We start from the raw sequence: 20,675 nt of genomic DNA, 5'->3' as shown, positions 1-20,675 counted from the left end.
CCTACTTGACCCTCTGGGAAAACCATTCCTTCCCCTGCTCACATTCCAGGTAGCTTGAGGGTAAGTGATATATGGACAGAGTGAATCCAATCAGATCAGAGACAGTCTTTGAAAAGCACAAAGGGTATAAAAATGTGAGGCTGTTAAAATCTGCCTTGTTGTAAAAGATGTAAAACACTCTAAAAGCAAAGACACAAGATGAACACCAAAGGTATAGGGGAAAAAAGTCATTGTGTCTGGCTCCTTCTATGTCGTCTTCCCCTTCCTCCTCCTCCTTTTGTTTCCAGATCAGGAAAACAAGAGACAGCTCGTGTGCTTCCAGTCAACAGCAGTATGTTGTCTCCCCATCTGAAAGGGTGGGCTTCCCTCTAGGCACAGGAGCCAGGCGGGGAGGGCTGCAGAGCTCCACGCTCTGGGTCCATGCTCAGCCCTGCACAGGGAGCAGGCACCGGGCAGCTTGTGTGGACAGTCCCTGCCCTCCAGGAGTTCTGGAAGGACAGGGACATGGACCCTAGAGACGCAGCAGCCATTACAGACAAGCAAGAAGAGCCAGCTCTGACCCCAGACTGGAAGGAGACAGGAACAGAGAAAATGCTGGTGGGATGGGGAACTGTCCAGGAAGGCATCGCAGAGAAGGGGTGACGGAGCAAACTGCTAAGGGACTTGATTTACTTATTCATTTATTCATCCATTTTTTCAACAAACATCTGTCGCATCTACAGGCTTCCAGACACTGCTGAGGAACTGAGGACACCGAGAGGAGTAAAACTGGACAATCTCACACCCAGCGGAGAGAACAGACATGTCTATAAAAAACTGAGCCCTGAACTCAGGGCTGCGTCAAATTATGACAAGTCAACATGTGGGCAGAGAGGAGGGGCTGGGCATTGACCTGGCTCATGGGTGAGGTTGGGGGCTGCCGGGCAGACAGCAGGGGAAGGCACACCAGGCAGAGGGGCTTGTGCAAAGGAAATGAGAAGTCAAACAAGGACCAGCCTGGAGTCTCACCGGGCTGAGGAGGTGGGTGCCCAGGGGAGAGGAAGATGAGGAGAGAGGAAGGCTGGGCCCAGACTCAGAGGGCTGGGAATGCCCAGCTATGGGGTTTGGAGGATGCTGGAGGATGCCAGCAGGAGAGGATCATACTAACCCAAGACAGGAGGAACTTGATGGGGCTGGCAGGGAGAGGACACAGGGTGTTGAGCCAGAATGGAGGGTGAGGACAGGGGTGGCGGGGGGAGTAGCCTCGGAAGGAGCAAGGGTTCCCTCAGTGTTTGAAATGAGGCCATGTCTTAATGATGTTGTACAAAGCCTTCCCAGGAGACAGAGTATTGGTAACATCACTGTGCCCCACCAGCAGGTAGTTGGGACTCAGGTACCCCTTGACCACGGCACACTGGATCAGATTCTGGGCTGCCTCCAGAGCTGCAGCATTTGGTGGCTTTTCTGCAAAACACATTTACTCCATCAATCATTAGGGTTTCAAGGATACTTTCTTAGGGTAGGGACAAGCACCTAGTCCAGTCTCCCTCTGCCCGCCCCCACCACCACCACCACTACCATAGCCAACAAATTCACATAAATGATGGCACCCACCCACAAAGAGAAAACAATCATTGTGTTCCCTGATTCCTCCTTGCAAAGCTTCTTCCAGAAAATTCAAAACTGCTCTGGAAGAGAACTGCAGCACAACGCACCACTTCTCAGTGGGCACCACAAGGCAGACGTGGCACCACTGGGCCATCCAACTGCCTTGCCATTACAGGTAGCGATGCTCCCCCATATTGTTGCCGTGGCTACCAAGGAAGAGGATGCATTTGCCATAAAAGCACCAATGTTTGCAAAAGATTTTGTTCTGTCTTGCTCCATGCTTGCCTTAGGTATGGCTAGAAAGAGAGTTGGAGGTGGGGATGGGGATGGGTGGATTTGGGGAAATGTTCTGCCAAGGAGGGACTCCTGGTGACCTGCATCCTGTACTGAGAGTCCACTTTAAAGCTAAAATGTTTCCCTGACACTGCCAGGCACCACAGCATTGCCTTTTCTTCCATGCTTCCCAGACATTCCGCAGGATACTTCATCATGCAGAACCCTCTGCCCCATGCTCACCCCTTACCTACAAAGTTGCCTATGAAGGCAATTCCTAGGGCAATATCATTGTATCCATAGGTGTGAGAGCCTTGGATATGCCAGCCGACTCCTTCATACACACCACCATCCTGGCCCACCAGGAAGCTAGGATTGGAAAATGGAGAAAGTCACTCCTGGAAAGGGAATTGGCTTCATCCACTCCTTGGATCATTAATCTATTCTTTCATGCATTTATTAGATATTGACTGAACATTTCTGTATGTCAATGTGTGCACAGACAAAAAACATAACAAGAGCAATTCCTGAACCTAAGAAATGAAGACTTACAGTGACAAACAATATCAGGAACTTCAACCCATTGCAACACAGCCTTTGTCCCCACAACTCCACTGAATCTGACCCCTCCAAGGTGACCAGGGACTGCCTTGATGCTGGAACAGTGGAAACATTTTTCTTCTGGGTTACAGTGATTCTGTTGCCCACTCTCTTCTCGACATGTTCTCTTCCCTGGGCATCCTCCTGATTTTGCTCAACTCTACAGCTCTTCCGCAGGTCCCTCTGCCTTCCAACCTTCCTTTCCTCAAATGTGGTGCTCCTTGGGACTCTGGTCTAGGCCCTTCTCTCTTCTTATTCAACATATTCTCCCTGGACAACCATCCAGTCCCACAGTTTTCATTCACTAGCTATAAAAACCAACATGGCTTAAAAACCCCATCTTCTTCTGTAATTTCCTCAGCCAGAAAATTGGGCATCATCCTGAATGCCTCCCTCTCGCTCTCCAGTCCCATCCAACCCTTAGTCATGGTTAATGTACATGTATTTCCTATTTTAAATTCCTCCACATCTCTCCATGCTGACTGCCACTGTGCTACTCCAGGTCACCATCCCCTCCTGTCTGGATTACTGCAATAGCCCCCAGCCCGAGTTTTGCCTCCTTCCAATCCATTCTTAAAATAGCACCCAGAGTGGTTTTGCTAAAATACAAACCCTGCCATAAGGCATGACCTTCCATTTGCCTTTCAGATAGAGTCAATCTGTAAGGACCAACCCCATGGTCCTCCATGATGCGGCTCCTGTCAGCCTCTCCTGCCTTACCTCTTACCATGTCCCTCTTTGAAATCTATTTTTGGATCTGAGTTAAACTTCTTCCAGTTCCTCAAAGATATGTACTTTGTCTGGATCCTGGGGCCTCGTGTATGCTGCTCTCTTACCTGGAACACTCCTTGTCCTTCTTTGCCTGACTAACCCCCGCTCCTTATCCATGTCCCAGTTGGATGCCCCTCCCTCCGGAAGCCCTTCCCTGACGCATTCACTCCCCCAAAGTCTGTTAGAGGCTCATCCTGTGCATATCCTGTTCTTCACCTGTCACAGTACCTAACATTCTGAATTGTCACTGCTTGTTTACTATCTTCTCTCTCTACTCCACAAGGGAAGGAACCGTAACTATCTTACCAAGCACCAGGCACATAGCAGATACCCAATAAATATTGGTTAAAAAGTTAGAAAATGGTGAGTGAGTGGGTGCTGTGCTCTGACTAGAGTCCATATGGGAGTTAGAGATAATGCATCATGAGGCTAGAGTGGCAGGGGACGCCATAACAGGTTTCAAAAGCCAAGGAATAGGGATCGAGCTCCTGAAGAGTGAACGAAAAGGAAAACTAACACTGCCTCAGCTTCTGGAATTTTCCATTCGGAATTTCCAAATTTATAGTCAATTCTCTATTATCTGTGTTAAATAATCATGGCGAGACTGTAAAAATCCTGCAAAGTGCAGCGACAGTTGTCTCCTTTTTGCAAACGTTGCTTTTAAAGTGGTTATTAAGAGAAGAGAGGCAGCCAGCCCAGAAGGAGACATATGCCAAAGCAAATCCACCTGAGACTTTGTGAAATTTGTTGTGATTATGTCACCGATGAATAATTGAAATTTATAGTGATCTAACCCTAAATCTCTTCTAAGAAAATTCCAAGGCATCTTCTAAGTAGCTTCTGCTCTTCCATTAGCTTAATGTGCTTCTTTATTATAGACCTGGCATTAAAGGAACATTTTTATTTCATTCTCTATCTTCAGATAGACAAGGTATTATTATCCAAATTGCAGGGATGAGGCAAAAGAGCCCAGAGAGGTTAAAACTTCCTGTGTCTGTAAAATGGAGTAAGCAATACCAGAGGTATCACAAGATTCTAGCGTCAGAGAGAGCAAGTTTGGGATGGAGCCAGACTGCAGTGGTGGGTGAGCAGGGCCTGTGTCTCTGAGTGGTTGGAAGGGATTGCATAAAAAAGGCACAGTCCTTTGATGTCCTTCCATGAGGGTCTCATAGTCTTGCTTTTATTACTGTTGCTTTCAATGTTGTTTTTTCAGAGTCTTCCCAACAACTTGCAGAGAATGTGCCCAGGAAAGATAACTGACGCTTAGCTGTGCTCTGAATGATACTCAGTGCATAAAATATGATGTCTTATGTCAAGCACCGGGCACAAAGGAAGGGCTCAGTAAATATTGGTTCCCTCCCACAGCCATCCTTCCTACAGCCCTGAGGAAAAGGAGGGTCATGTTTCCACCGATCCCACTTACTGATACCCGATGTCACAGAAGTTCCGTGTGTCCATGTGGAAGGATTGTATGTCTCGGACTCGAATCTGGCAGTCCATGGAAACACTGCAGGTTGTCCCAGAGGTGTGGATGATGATGACATATTTGGCTGGGAGATTCATTTTAGGGCAGTGTGTCTCTCTGGCTTCCCAAGCTGACCGCGTGATGATGTTGGGGCAAGCTGTGGTGAGGGGAAGAACCAAGGACATGGGAATGTGCCTGTGCCCACATGTGGAGAATCTCACACCTGCAAGCTGGACTACTCTTCAGTCTCCCCAACCTCTGCACCCTTGGCACATCCGAACATGAATTGGGCTGTGGGATTCTGGGAAAGTCTAGATAGGGATTGTCTGGGTCATGCGACTGGAACCAAGGGACAGAGGCAACAATCTACAAGTTCTGATAACAACTATGGAAACAGTGTGTGAGCAGAAGGGAAAGGACTGTTCATCCTACAGAGCATCATTATTTTATTCAAAAAACAAAGTATACCTACATACTTGAATATTCACTGCCCATACATGCAGACATGTCTACTTATGGAACAGGGCCAATATGCAGAAATCAGCTGACTCTCTGAACTCATTGCATGTACATGGAGATAATCTGAAATCTACAAAAACTCTAAAAATGTTAAAGAATTATCGTTATTGAAGATAGCACCTGTCCGAAAGCAAGAAAAGCTTCATTTAAAGATTTGCAGTTTTGAAAAGCTTAATAAAAAATATCCTTGAGTCCAAGGAAAGGTCAACTCTAGAAGAAAGTGTTAAGCTACTGAAAGTGCTTGTTAATTGTACTGGTTTTAGGTTGCTGCTTGTTCACTCCAAAATAGTGTACATTTTTTTATTATCGAACTTCTTGGAATATTCACTCCTATGACAGTATAACCTGTGAACTCAAGTTTGTCTCAGTCTTGTGATCATGTTGCAGGTTGGCTGGTTTTTGCATTTAGAAATGAATGTGTGTGTGTGTGTGTGTGTGTGTGTGTGTGTGTACTCATGTAGTATACGTAAATATGCATATATGTTTACTCAACCCCATTTCCATGCTTATTTTTCTCCATAGCCTTCATGCCATCTGACATCATATATATTTCATTTATTGATTTCTTCATTTTCTTTCTTCACTGAAACGTGCAGTTTTGTCTGTTTTATTTGTAGCTGTATCCTCAGTACTGAGAAGAGTTCCTAGTATTCAGTAAATATATGTTAATTGGGTGAAAATGTGTGTACGTATATGTTTATGTCAAGAATGGTTCCATGGCTATAGCATTCTAGTGGGAAGGAGAGGAGGTCAGGAAGCTATCTTCTCAGAATTTTCCAGATCACATAGTTGTGATAGGCAGGAGATATATGTTCTTGGTCCAAGAAGCCAATGGACACCAACATGAAAGAACACCTTCTCGTGTGGTTGGTGGTAACTGGGAGGAGGGTGAGGTGGGATCGAGGGTCTCACCTTTCCTGGGCATCACTGGCTGTTGAGTGGCCAGGCAGCTCTCCTCTTTCAAGAGAAGTGGCTGAATATACCTGGGTGACAGGTAGCCCCTCTGGATGGCGTAGGAGATCAGGCCCTCTGCAGCTGATAAGGCAGCAAGGCTAGGACTGCTGCCTGAAAGACGATGACACGGAACACAGAACTGTCAGCAAGAAACTCCAATCAGGTCTAGATGTGAAGGGAGGATGAGAAGAATACCTGAGCCTGAATAACTGATGGATGGCAAGAGAGGAAACGGGCCCAGTAGCCAGAACAGAGGGCCTACGAGGCAAGGAACAACTTGGACAGAGCTCTCGGAAGCCAAGGTTGGGCACCCCTTCTGAGTACCAAACTAAGACTTTATTTATCTGTTCCATCTCTAGGTGGAAGAGCTTGGAAGTAGTAAAAGCTACATGCAAAGGAGGCCCACCTGACCAAGTCACGTATGCCCTAGCATGGAGAAAAGGGTAACAGTATTTACTTAGTAGCTCCCACAATCAGGCATGTGGCAAGTGCTCTTTACATTCATTAACTCATATAATTCTCACAGAAAACCTCTGAGATAAATGCTATCACCAACTCCATTGGTAAATAAGGATCCTTGCAGGTTCCAGTTATTAATCTATTAGCTCTCAATGCTGTGCCTGCTCTGTGCTCTCCTTTTTTTCCCTTGGGACTAGAAATCTGGAAACTACATTTCCCAGACTTCCTTGCCTGCTGGTTTCTGGTTGGGCTCTACCAATGGGACATGTTGGAGGAAGAGAGAAGCCACGCTTTTCTGCCTCTGCCAGCCACAACCTCAGAGTCACACAACTTCAGACTCCAGAAGTGATGACAACAACTGTGAGCTCAGTGTCAGTCGTGGCTTCAGCAGTCTCACAGGAGTGCAGACCAGAAAGGAGGAAGAGGACAAAGAGAATGCCATGTCCTAGAATCCAAGGGAGAAAAGAACTTCAAGAGAGGGACAATTGCAAGAGAGGACAAGTATGATGTAGGCTGAAAAGATGAGTGTTGAGATGAGGGAGTGGAAGAAGAGAGTGTAGACAACTCTCTGGCAGAGGGGCAGAGGGGATGACTGTTACCTAACTTATTCCCAAAGAAGGCAAGGCCCAGGGAGATGTTGTTGTAGCCTGGGGTGTGCACGCCTTGGACGTTCCAGCCGACACCTTCATACACTCTGCCATCATCCCCAACCAGGAAGCTATGGGACAGGGAAATATGGACTCAATGGCAAATCCCTGTAACAAAAGCTCTCACCCTCCTCAGAAGGGAAACGGTTCTAGAGGCTCATAAACATGTACTATGCTTCAATGATGTAACAGTTGGAGGGAGGGGGAATAACTCATTTTGGACTTTCAAGAGATGTGGGAATATACTTTAAATTTTCTTGTGACTTAGCTTACATGTGTTTCCCAGAACCTCACTTTAAAAATGCTCATTTGGTTCAAAGTGGGATTTGAATGCGTGACTCTCAAGGGCCTGAGGACAGTAATTCATCATTTTTCAAGGGCATGAGTATTCATTCATCATTTTTAAATTATGGGACCAAGCACGTGAACATTTAAAACAATCAATCTGAATTCAGGAATTCCTCTTATTGATTTTTCTTCAGTTTCTCCTTAGGAATTCCCATAAGTCCTTCTTTATCACAGAAATTTGTTTAGAATGTTCCTTTTTCCATTTTATTTTTTAAAACAAATGTATCTATTCTTTTGTTCTACCTCCTCCTTTCTTTCTGCCTCTTTATTTTCTTTCTCATCCTCCACTTTCTAATCAGTCTTCAGAATTGATGTTTTCACAACTCTTGCCGTATTCAGCTTTTATTAGACTATGAGTTTCTACAGCAAACTGAACACAGGAAGAACATTTCCCTGAGGTCGCCCAAATCCCCTGAATTGAGTCACGTCAACTTTGCCCAGTGTGCCCACATTGGCCTGAGGATGAAGTGGGGGCCTCAGCATGTCCACCATGTTCCTGGCTCCACTGCCATTACTTTCAGCAGGTTCCTTTGTCACTCTGCAGTCACCTTTGGTTAGTCCAATGTGAATAGTCCCTTGGCTACAGTCAGCTGCGTTGTACAAACTAGAGACTGTTAAATTGTCACTGCAGAAACCTGATTTAGAGACACAGTGGCTAAAATCCCTTAGAAATACTGTGGCTGAAGTAGGCAACACAGCAGTGACAGCAGCGGGACAATAGAGGCACAAGTGGCAGGGACAACAACTGAGCTGTGGCGAGTACAGACCGCTTCCACACAGTGTGGACGGTCAGCAGCTGAGCTGTGGCGAGTACAGACCGCATCCACACAGAGTGGACGGACAGCAGCTGAGCTGTGGTGAGTACAGACCGCATCCACACAGTGTGGACAGACAGCAGCTGAGCTGTGGTGAGTGCAGACCGCATCCAGAGTGTGGACAGAAAGGCCCCTGACCCCGGCCCCCGGGGCTCTGGTGGCTACAATGGAAACCTAGAGCTGTTCTTACTTATTTGCAGCTAATAAATAAATAAGAAGACATGGGTTATCCTTTCCAAAATGCATAAATCAGAAATCATTTATATTTGTCTTTAGAATTCAGGGAAGAAAGCCTCATTCCCACTCTCTTTCTCTCTCCATATGTATATATCTCCTTATTCTTGAGGGGAAAAGAAGAGGTTCTGGGCCTCCACTGGTAATCCTCAAAGTGGATACTCAGCACTCAATATAAGGATCCCCATGCCTCACACTGTGTTAACACGGGCACTCCTCCCTCCAAACCCAATGTCACTGCTCCTGTAGGATCGGGGTCTCACTCCTGGTGGCCCTTCAGGGTAGCCGGTGGGAGACCGCTCCTCAGGGAGAAAGGCCTGCCTGTGTGAGAAGTGGAACAAGTGCTGGGCTAGCTGGCAGTCTGGGAACAGTTCTGGATCCACAATCCCTAGACGTGTGACTTTGAGCAAATTCTCTAACCTCCCCAGACCGTGGCCTTCTCACCTGAGAATCAGTGGTGGTACCAGTTCTCCTGCCCATCTCTCAGAGCGGCCAGGAGGGCCTACTTGGGCAATACCTGTAAAGACCTTTGTAAACCGTAAAGTTCTGCAAACTCCAAGGCGGCAGCTCCCTTTACATTATTACGCGACTTCCCCTGCTTCTTCCCAGGAGCTCCCAGCATCCAAGACCACATATGAATAAATGCTCTGAGCCGTCACTCCTAATGACCCCTGGAGGATTTTGGATTTTGCTTGTTTGTTTCAATATTTTTATTCATTATAAAGCAACGTGAATGGGAAAGTGGGAAAAACAGAGAAGGGGAAGTGGAGGCCCCCTCAGAGGGGTACCTTGAATGTGGGCTCTGGGAACCTGTCCAACCTCTTACTTGTAGGCCACGTCGCACCAGCCTTTGGTGTAGACAGAATGGGACTGAAGGCCCCGCAGTCTCTGGCTGCAGACATTCTGCTCCTGGCACTCCATCCCCATGAGCTGGTCCGTGATGACGAAGGCCACAGGCAGGGTCAGCTGGGCCCTGCAGGTCAGAGATCTCGCGCTCCACTCCTTGCGGGAGACGATGGTTGGAGCACCTGCAGGGTGCACCACAGGATGGTGTGCTCCAGGGCCTACCCATTTCCTCCAGCAGGCGGCAGGCGGCAGGCGGCCAGCGGTCCACCCTGCCCTGAGTCCTCTCACTCCAGGGCCCCGCCTGCTTCACTGTGATGGGAGAGGTACCTGGAGGAGGCCTTGACCCCAACAGCCTCCCCTTTGCATCTCCACATCCCATTTAGGCCAAAACAATCCCCACATAGATTCTGCATTCAGCCTCAGAAGTCAAGTTGCCTTGTTCTCCAAACACTTCCTCTTCATATTCCCTAGAGGACAAATCCCACCCACAACCCTCTCTGGCCTGCTTTATGCTCCCCACCTCCAGAAAGCAGCCCCAGCAACACCCACACCCAACCCTGGTGGTTCTGATATGACTTCCCTTGAAGTAGCTCAGCATGGATGCCTCAAGATGCATTTTCTTCACAGGCATTTGCCCCAGGTCTCTGACTGTGTCTTTCGTCTGTCCCGTCCCTCAGAACAGTGACTCTGAGAAAACGTCTGCTACTCTCCTCAAATCAGGGGCTCCCTGGTTCCAGAGACCATGGGAAGTTCCATGAAGGTTGGGTACATATATCTCTCTTTCAGATGAAAACTCACCGTGGGCAGGGCTGTGAAAGCCCCACACAGAACCCCAGGACCCCAGAGGGCTCCCTCACTATCCTTATCTTGGGAGCTCCCAGGAGCCCCCTGAGGGATTAGAGTGTCTCCACCCTCCTACAGAGAACTGGGGACTGGGGGCCTTGTCTTTTCTCCCTGGATTTTCCCTCCTTCCCAGAACCCACCTTTGCCTAAGGACTCAGGACAATCCATGGAAGTAGTATGCAGAGGCCTTCTTGGGATTCTACCCAACCCCACCCACCCAGTCCAGTCATAAAGAAGTCCTGAGAAAAACCTGGCCACCTAGGAAGCCCCAGCCAATCCCTAAACTGCCTCACTACCGCGGCCCTTGAGAATGAGCTGTGAGATGCCAACAAACAGGTCCAGAAGCCCGTCTGGTAGTCCTTTGGCCTGAGTTTCATTCCAGCAGAACTGGGGGGAATCCTCTACAGACGAACACTGCACTTGGGGCTGGTCCTCAGAGAATACCTGGACCAGCTCAGAGGAATGGGCTCAACATCCCCACTGCACAGACCACAGCCTCTTGGGCTCTCCAAGGCCCCAGACTTTCTCTAGGAAACAATGCAGAGGAGAACCACACATGTTTCTGGCCTCACTCTGCCTCTCTGCCTCTCCCGTCTGCCCCAGTGAGGCTCCGTGCTCGCCCACCTCCTCCAGTCCTCCCTCCATGCCAGGTACACTGCAGTCTCTCCTGCCTCCTTATCTGAGCAGCTCTGCCTTTCCAGGTTCATCTGCATGCCTATTAATAGATCAGAGTGCCACATACCAAGACGGTCATCATCATTTTGAGCTAACATGTATAGATTAAGCACCTATCGATGCAAAAGAGGCTCTTGAAATATAGAAACTTGTAGACTATTGTGACTGCCTTCACAAAGTAGATTTTCTAGACAGGATTAATTGAGGATTATTCGCCACGAGCATGCCTAACCCCCTCTGCCCGCTCAACACCAGAGGTCATGGGAGCAATAACCACTAGAATGAGCAAAGTCACCAATGTCACCTCCCACAGGCCAGCTCTGTAGTTTATAAAACATTTTCAAGGGCATTAACAATTGTGGCTTAAAACAAGGTTATGAGATAAACAAATCAAATTAACTACTCCTTCTAAACAGATGAGAAACTGAGGCCCAGGGAAGTTAAGTTACTCGTCTAAGATAATACAGGTTTTAAGCAGTGGACTTGAGTTCCAACCCAGGCTGTCTGACCCCAGAGCCATGTTCATAGCCACTATACACTGTGGCCTCTCCAAAGCTGTCAGATGACCTTGGACAAGTCACTGCCACATATGGCTTATTTCTCATTCTGTAAGACCAGGTCATTTAGGGTCTCCACCATGGTTATGAGATTCTACTCTTAAGTGAAATCATCAGGAGCAGACACGTGACCACAACAGTGAGGCCAAGATATGCTGGGCAGGCTGGAGAGACTGGAGAGGATGGCAGCCCATCTCATCAGGGGAGAGGGGACCTGAGCTGGGCTCTGAAGTGGGACATAGGACTGGCAGGGAGGAGCGATGAGCCTGGAGAGAATGATTTACAAATGAAACCAGGCTAGGGATAATGCCAAAAGCATTTCTGACCAATGCAGGAAAACTCACCGCAGGCCCCAAGACCCAGAGTGGAGAAGACAAGAAGCCACCGCAGCATCCTCTTGTGGTCCCAGGACACCGACAGGGAAAGTGTGAACCTCAGCCCTGCGAGAGACACTGACAGTTAACCAGACGGTGCCCACTCTTCAAAGGGCACCTACCCGACTGAATGCTGCTGCTATCTGCCTCCCCACCAAACTGTGGAGCTCCTTAGGGCCAGCACCTTGTGAGCCTTCTCAGGGTCCCCAGCACAGGGCCTGACACTTGGCAGGTGCTCAATAAAGGTGAGGGTGCCAACACCTCTGTCTAGCCACCACCCTCCCAAACTCCTGCTACCCTGAGAGCTCCTGGTCCCTCACAAGAGCCCAGTGCCTCACCTTAGGCCTTCCAATGTAGATAATGTTGACAATGCTTAAAATCCTTGAGTAGCTGTTATGAATAAGCTCTATGTAGATATTTTCACACCTAGTGCTGCAATTTTATATTTAATCCTTAGAAAATTCCTATAACCCCTTAGATATTCGTAACCCCAAATTTATAGGTGAGAACACTGAGGCTCAGAAGGAGTGAACTACAAATATAGGCAGGAGTGGGCTTCATCCCCACCACTGTTTGAGAGTCAGAGATGTATTAAGTATCCAGTTTGACCATACACCCTGAAAAGATGCCTGACAGATGCTCAACTACCTTCTTCTTGAGTGAGAATAATAGCAACATCAGCAGTTACCACTTACTGATTTTATCCTACGTTCCAAGTATTTGCTGAGGACTCCACAGATACGTCGTTAAGAATCCTCACAATGACCTAGGAGACCCACAAATATCATCAGGAAACTGGGTTTCACAAACTTTAAGTTACTCAACCAGGAGGGGCAGATGAGGATTCATACTCAGGTCTGTCTGACTCCAGGGCCTCTGCCTGGAACTTCTCCACCAGCTGCTTGAGTTTCTGATGGAGGAGATTCTCAAGGTGGGCCCAAGAGGTTAGGCTCCAGGGTCAATGGTCCTTTCCAGCTGCAGGGACCTCTTCTGCTCTCTCAGGCAGAAATGAATTGCTTGCTCGTACTCAATCAAAATGAAATATCAACTCCCTGAGATGTCAATCAAAACAACAACTTTTCTCCCAATAATCCTACTGAGAAACTATAGGAGGTTTGAGATACAATGGGGGAAATCATGGCCCTCCAGAGTTTTTGTATTATAATCAGTAGTCCCTAGATGGAAAATGTTTAGAACCACAATTTGAGATTTGAGCATGTAGGAGGTTCCTGGATCAGGACAAGCAATTTCTTAGCAAATAACACCCAGGATTCCATTCATTTGGGGAAACTGCGCAGTGAAGATGAAATGAGCCCATCACAGAGGAGAGCAGGCACCTAATAAGCATGTGGGAATGTGTTCAGCCTCCCTTATTGGCCAAATGAAAGGCAAGGATTAACTTATCCAAGATGGAAGCCCTGTAGGCTGGCCTCCCAGGAAAAGAGGTGGCCTTCTGCAAAGCTACCTAGAAACCAGCAATCAGTTCTGGTCAACAGAAAGTTTGGACGTTGGTCGTTTGATCACAGTGCTTCCTCAAACAGGAATGTGTATGTGGTGAAAGCAATCCTGAGCTTGTCACATCATACAGCTGAAATTACAAGGCTTGAACCCAGCCTCCAATCATGCCAGGGCAGGGACTGGTGGTGTCTCCCACCCCACCTCCAATGCAAAACACTGAGCTGGCAGGATAGGCTGGAGCCAAGAATCAGCCTCCTTGGCTCACATTACTATGCATTCTGTATAGTTAAAGATGAAATACCAAAACAGGAGACAAGGGAGACATAGTAGATAGGGGTCCAGGGCTAGACAGAAAGGGAAGAAATTGGGTAGAATTAACCCTAGGACCTTGACCTTGGCAAGGAAGACTCAAGAGTGGTAGAACCAAAGTCATTTAGGAGAATTTAGAACAGAGAAATTTTCTTATTCGGTAGAAGAAGAGAACCATGTTAACATTTTAACCTGATAGAGTCCTGTCCGTTCCATGGGAGAGGGCTTCTCAAGAAGAAAAACTCACACTCACCCTCAGAAGTACCTGTGGGTCCCATGTTGTCCCAGACCCAAAAGTCAGGGTGCAGGAGGCTCACCCCTCATTAGCTGGCAGTTCCTCCCTTCCAGACTTGGCCCTGGCCCTGCCCTTCTCCAGCTGCAGCCTCCTCTGGCCTTCACTCTCCCACGCACTGGAGGCCGCTCCCTCCTTGGGAAGGAGCTCTGGGGCTCTGGTTTTCCAGAGAGAAGGGGAAAGCCCAGGATCCCTAACGAAAGGTGGAGAGGAGGAGGAGGAGGATAGAGTTCTGAGTCTCTGAGCCGGCTCTATCCACAACGCCAAGAGGAACTTGGTGAGACCAGACTTAGGCTGAGAGCAAGGGACTCGCCCTGTGAATAAGCCCAGGTACCTCCTCCCTGGGAAAGGACGAGATTGCCCAATGCTCCCTGAGCTCCTTCCTCGTCCCCAGCCCTCTGGAAGCCCGGCCAACCTGGAGGTGCCTGAGGCACCTGGGGTAGTGTCCCAACATCTGGAGACTTGCTCCCTGTGGAGACAGATCTGCTCTAGGAGTGCGAAGACTGTGGGTGGAGGTCACTCACCAACGCCCTGCCCCACACGTCCCCTTCCACCTGGGTCACCAGCAGGGGCAGGATGGAGGCAGAGCAAGAGAAAGGGACATTCCAGGAGGCAGCACACAGTGTGTCGTCATCACTAGAACTTATTCTGACCCTGTAGCCAGCTGGCCCATTCATCCACCACCCCCAGCTCAGCGTCAAACTGTCTGAAACAAACACCACAAGAAGCATTCTGCAAACCAAGGCTCTCCACCTCTTCACCCACTCCTGACAGTGGCCTCAGTCTTCAGCTCTGGTCTACCGAAATCCCTATACCTTTTCTGAGGGGGTTAATATAAAGACTTTCCAGTCATGGTCTGCCAAGGGTACCTGAGTTGCAGCCCCATGAAATGGGCACGTGCACACCAGAGGTCCTGAAAAGCATGCTGCCTGCATGAGAGGCTACTTGAATACTGCTGTGTTCTACACACTGACAGGCCCCAACCACACTTCAGGGACGAGATCTGGGAGGAGCCCTCTTGGAACCTAGAGTTTCATATGCCTGTTGGCATCTGAAGGAGACATGTTTAATGAGCTCCATCCTCCATAAAGGTGGGGGATCTTGGGTGAAGGCCTCAGAGAGAGACATCTAGCAAAAGGACCAGGAATTACAGCTGGTGACAATGACAGAAACTACCTTACAAGTTTTCCTAAATCTTGGCAACATCCTCATGTCTGAAATTTTTGTTTATGACTCCAGATGTTTCCCCATTGTGACTAGTAGAAAAATCCTTAAAATGAGAATGGTTTGTGAGCTCATCTTTGGAACAGTCAGTTAGGGAGAGCTGAGGAGACTTCTCACTCTGACGCCCAGACTTGTAAAAGAAGAAATCCAAGTGATAAAGGGAGTGGTGGCAACCCCAAAGGGGAAAGGAAACTAGGTGAAGCCCTGTGGTCCCTGACTAGAGATTAAAGGACACCTGGGAATTAACTGGTGGAAAATCTGAGGCAAGGCCACTGATAGTCCATTTGGTATTGTTGTGAGAATCAGAAAAGGTCCTCCTTCCATAGTTAAGAATTGTAGTTAATATGTTATTTATTTCTTAATAAAAACAATCATGATAGGTAGTCACCTCGTATAAATCATGTAAATAAAATTATTAGACATAAAATAGCACTTTAAACTTTTAACTACAAAAATTAAGAACTCAAAGTCATTGAGGTAATAATTTGTTATGTAGTTTACTTTCATAGAAACAACCTTTATGCTAATTTTGACGCTTATTTGATCCAGTATCTCATTTTCTTAAAGATGAGAGACTGATTACCATCTAGTCTTTCTTGGGCCATTTTAAACACATTTTAATTTGGGAAGTGATATTCTCCACTAGTGAGTGATATACAAGTTAAATACATCTTGAAAGCTACAAAAGTATTCATAAAGATGTCTAGTATATTTTTGCTGCAAATATGCTTCAACTTCAACAGGATTCAAACTAGACAGAAAAGAACAGTCTCCTCTCTCTAACACAAGGATGTCTAATCAATTTCACTTTCCTTACTATGGTCATCAATTTATTTCAATTGTAAAATTTTACCTGGTTGTAATAGTGCAAGTTCATCATAGTTTTTCAAACTTTATATGAAATCTACATACCAAAAAGGCAATAATTTTCTATCCATATTGTAGAATGTTCTTGTAAAAAGGACACTGCATATCCATTTTATTAAAAAGTTTGAAATATTAGGTTGACTCATAGATGGGTTGATGTGAGTCTCACAAGTGAAGTGGGCCTTCTTCCTTTTTTCTAATATTTGCTACACTGGAGAAGTTATTGTCAAAGTCAAGGGATTCCTAATTTGTTGGCATCATTAATACATTTCATAAACATTTTTGCCTCCTTTTAAAATAATTTCTTTAAGTTCTCTACTTTCGAGGACATTAAAAACACTGAATTGTGATTCCTATGTAATTTTGCTCATAAAAATAATTTTATTAAATACATTATGCCAAGTTAGTATTGAGCAAATGAATTTAAAAATGGTTATTATAAAATATCTAACTTATGTTGAGGTCTGGAATGTATCTTTATTAAGGGCATTAATTTGACTTTTCCATCAAAAATAGATGATGGTTTTAAGCTAATTTTTGTTAAATCTCACTTCAATATACTTCCATATTTTATTGACACTGAAAGATAGGTATTAAGCTCTTGGGCAACATAAAAAATATTAGGGCAGTCAAAAAAACTTTCAGCTCCTTCATTTACTACCACGTTTAAAGGTTTCGGGGCAAAAGGACCACAGAATTTTTTTAGAAATTTTTTTAGTATCTTTTGAGGAGAACTTGTAAGTGTTCTATACGTATTTGCAGCATTATCCTGGCCACACCAATCCTTCAAATCAAAACCATCTTATTCATTCAATTACTCTGCACACAATTATTAGGGTATACTCTATGTGAAGCTCATTATCCAAGGATAAGTAAAACAAGAATTAATTCACTTTCAAGGAGTTAATAATACAGCGTGGGACACAGCAACAATTGTTGTGACAATGAGGTGTAATGTGGAAATCCGTGTTGTTTGTAAAGTGAAATACTGTAAATGGAATTATAAGGAGGAATGGGGAGGCCAGGAATGGATTATTAAGTCAAGAATTGAGGCTATTAAATAGGCTATTAAGCCATAATTCCCTGGCTTCATGCTTGAGCTCAGCAAGGGAGTGAAATGGTGGGAGCAATGTCAGAAGTATAAGAGACTGGGACTATAAAAGGGATTTCCAGGGTTCTCAGTTTGGGAGGTGAGGTATTCCCCAGAGATGATGACTTCTGTGATCAGGGACAACTGAGATGAAGTCAAGGGAAAGCATTTGGAATTGAGAGGGTTGAAGGAACCAAGATAATGGAAGTGTTCTCAACACGAATGTCGAAGCAGCCCAGAGGCCAAAGGGGTGGTCAAGTCTTGGTCTTGACTGAGCCAAAGCACAGGACCATGGTCTGAAGACACTTCGGGGACAGGAAGCGTATGCTGAAACCTAATGCACAAAAAAATGCAGGGGAGTGAGTAGACTGTGAATGTATTAGACAGTGTCAGGAAGTTAGCAGACAATACTGCCAGATAATACTATGGCTGCACAAAGCACCTTGGAAGGAGACTTGGGATGAAGGGAGAGAATGGGGAGGCAAAGGATTGGAATTCATTCTGGAAGGTGCTAGGCTCAAGGCCCACTTCTGAGAGTCTGAGACTCTCTCCAGACCTCAGATCCCTCTGAGGAGGAGAGGTCAGTGTACACAGATAGGACAGGGGTGTCTTCTGCTGGTGGGGCAGCAGGAAAACCTGGATTCTGAAGAGGGACCTGTAGCCTTGAGGCTCAAGATAACACAGAATCTGGAAACTCTACTCAGCTCTAGAAGTGGTCCAAACTCCTCATTTTATGTAAAAGAATACTAAAGCCCAGAGACGGAAATACTTTTGTAAGACCACAGAAGAAGTCAGGCAAAGCAAGATCTAGAACCCAGCTCTCATCTTCACCATCTAGTGGGCACGGGGAATTCTGATCCTTCAGAGCGGGAGGAGGAGAACTTGGAACTGTCATTCTGTATATCAGATGGAACAACCTGCACCATATCTTAGTGATGGGAGAGGGCAAAATCAAGTTACAATGACCTTGACTGCTCTCTAGAAGGAGAAAAGCTCCAAAGGCATCAGCAGGATGTGAGGACAAAGCCTCTCTGTCCTGGGGATGGGGAAAGAGTGCTGGTTTGATTGGGTGTGAATACACCTCTGTTCTACTTTGTTTTGTTTCATGTTTGAATAGCCATCTGAAGAAACTGCCATGGCTCCCTCCCAGTGACTAAAAACACAGTCAGGACAGTTGCCTCTATTCAGGCACCAGCAGAATTGCCTCCCTCTTTGATGAGTAGTACCCTTGAGGAGAAGAACCTACACTTTGTGTCCCCTCACTCTTAACTGGGGACGTTGGTTTAGCTAGGAGCCTGTCGGGGGCAGGCGCTCCTGTGTGTCAGGCTAAGGGTGAGAACTTTGAGTCCCTCAGCCCTGCAGAGGTTGGAATAACCATCTGCCTGCCACGGGCTTAGAAACAAGGGACCCACCAATGACGGGGGATTCCACAGTGAGGACTCCTCTCTGTGGATGGCACACAGTAAATGTGGAGTCCCTGGCTTCAGTCTACCTCCTCTTTCCAGGCTTCTCCTGATCCTTCTTCCCTTCCCTCTCCTCCCTCTATTTTATTTTCCACCTGAATCAAATACGTCATATATAACATACGTAATGTATAATGATATGTATGATGTGATTACATGTAATTATATAATATATATCATGTGATTATATGTAATCACAGTCAGTGGCTCTGAGCAAAATCATAGGGCAATGGTGAACAGACCTGATGTTCATTCATTTGTTCATTCACTCATTCATGCCTTTATTTATTCAGCATTTATTCACTGAGCATCAACTGTGGGCCAGGCACTGCCCAGCACCATGCTAAGCACTGAGGGTAGAGCCATGAATAAGGCCCTGGCCTCAAGGAGATCATAATCTGGAGGAGATGCAGAGACATCAACTATCATAAAGCAGGTGCTAGGCAGTCTGGCTTAATAGAAGGAGGTGCACAGTGTTAAGGGAAGCTGGAGGCGTCTTCTGCCAAGGATGCAGGTCCAGGGGTCGGGTAGGTGGACGCGAAGGGAAGTCTTCTCCAAGAGGGTTATATTTGAAATGGACTCCAAAAATCACAAAACTTACTAAGCCACCTAGTGCCTAGCTCTGGCTAGGTGCTTGGAATACAGAGATGAACTAGACAAGCTCTCCGCCCTAAGAAGCTCAGGGCCAGAAGGGGGACACTGGACCAGCACCCCAACAGCTACCCTCAGAGCAGAGGTTGCACCTGACTTCTTGGAGACACGTTTCACAGGGCCTGCACATGATTTTTAGTTTTGTACTTCCACTAAATCAGCCACGATTATTTAAATATCTGGAGTTTTAAAAATAAAAATTAAGATATATTGATGTCTTAGCTCGGGCTGCCTTAACAGAATACCATAGACTGAGCAACTTAAACAACAGAAATGTATTTTCTCACCATTCTGGAGGCTAGAAGTCTAAGATCAAGGTGCCAGCAAGGTCAGTTTCTGATGAAAGCTCCCTTCTTGGCTGGTAGACAATTGCCTCCTCAGTGTGTCCTCACACAGCGGGGAAAGAGAGAGAGCAAGCGATCTGGTGTCTCTTCTTCTAAGGGCACAAATCCCAGCATGAGGGCCCCACCCTCATGACCTCTTCTATGCCTGACTCTCTTTTTGTCTTATAATAACTTGATATGAGGTTGGACCTCAATTCTTTTCTTTTGCTTATTTTAATTAGTTTTAATTAGGAAAAATTAGTTTTCCTGAGCTTTTAAAGGGGATGTATGGTTTGGGATAGTTTTCCTAATCTCATCGCTCCAGAGCTCCCTCTTTGTCATTCTTGTCAAGCAAGTCTTCGAGCATGTGGCGGCTTCTGTTCAGAGAGCTCTGAGTTTGACTCTCCCAGCCTTTTATCTGAATCTTCCTCTTTTCTTCTGTATCTCTTATCCATGACCTGTATTAGATTCTCTCCCAGGTGTTCTCCCCTGTGGGACTTGGTTCTAGAAGGGAGCCTTGGCTGGCTGGTGTCGAGGGTCATAGGAACCAACTGCTCCAGGTCCCGCAGATGCACCACAGAACCCTTGTTGGCACACACCGCTGGAGTGTGTAAACCCATCCTGATCTCAGCCGCTGAGCTGTCTAACCCGTTGGGCAAGTACCTCTTGGTTATTTGAGGTTCTCAGATCCATCGGGCCCCCTGCTGTTTCCTCTGTTTCCTCCTACACAGGTGCCGGTACCATATAGATCTTATGGCTCTTGGTGGTTTGTCCCCACCTGCTTGTATTTGCGGTTTGTGAAGAGACTTTGTCACTCTGCTGAGTTTATTTTGCCTGTGGGTTTTCATTTGTTTTGCTATCCTAGTTGCTTTATGTCTTTTTATGGGAGGGCTTGGGGACATTCAAAATTTATTCTAGGGCTACCATCTTCGACCATGCCTTTTTTGCTGTCACGCGTTTATCTTTGCCAGAAACAATGGTGTGTGAGACTCCATCATTGTGAATAAGGTGTTCAAGAAGTCCACAGGTGG

General features: G+C 46.5%; 1 protein-coding gene across 4 annotated transcripts; it reads right to left on the bottom strand.

Annotated features, from left to right (window-relative positions):
* Positions 1–663: 663 nt before the first annotated feature.
* Positions 664–14,499, bottom strand: PGLYRP3 (peptidoglycan recognition protein 3). 4 transcript variants are annotated; one of them, XM_008539509.2, is made up of 9 exons: positions 13,988–14,499; positions 12,663–12,733; positions 11,938–12,033; positions 9,499–9,700; positions 7,228–7,346; positions 6,128–6,280; positions 4,655–4,853; positions 2,111–2,229; positions 664–1,443 (listed from the first exon to the last, which is right to left on the bottom strand). In XM_008539509.2, the coding sequence occupies exons 3-9, from the start codon at positions 11,984–11,986 to the stop codon at positions 1,265–1,267; spliced, it is 1,020 nt and encodes a 339-aa protein (XP_008537731.1). In that variant the 5' UTR covers positions 11,987–12,033; positions 12,663–12,733; positions 13,988–14,499; the 3' UTR covers positions 664–1,264. The 4 variants fall into 4 exon arrangements, with proteins under 4 accessions (XP_008537731.1, XP_008537732.1, XP_070463637.1 ...); XM_008539510.2 differs by having other exon boundaries at positions 14,052–14,344; XM_070607536.1 differs by having other exon boundaries at positions 14,000–14,316.
* Between the last annotated feature and the right edge of the window lie 6,176 nt (positions 14,500–20,675).

Source organism: Equus przewalskii, unplaced genomic scaffold (genome assembly GCF_037783145.1).
Source record: "Equus przewalskii isolate Varuska unplaced genomic scaffold, EquPr2 ChrUn-10, whole genome shotgun sequence".
In the NCBI taxonomy this organism is placed as follows: Eukaryota; Metazoa; Chordata; class Mammalia; order Perissodactyla; family Equidae; genus Equus; species Equus przewalskii.
Note: the sequence above shows the minus strand (reverse complement) of the source record. Positions and strands in the feature narration are given on the sequence as shown.

Coding starts and splice junctions, on each gene's coding strand:
- PGLYRP3 (XM_008539507.2), bottom strand. CDS start 14,012: ATGGGACCCACAGGTACTTCTGAGG. Junction 12,034..13,987: donor ACCCACAGGTACTTCTGAGG/GTGAGTGTGAGT, acceptor TGTCTCTCGCAG/GGCTGAGGTTCACACTTTCC. Junction 9,701..11,937: donor TCTGGGTCTTGGGGCCTGCG/GTGAGTTTTCCT, acceptor TGCACCCTGCAG/GTGCTCCAACCATCGTCTCC.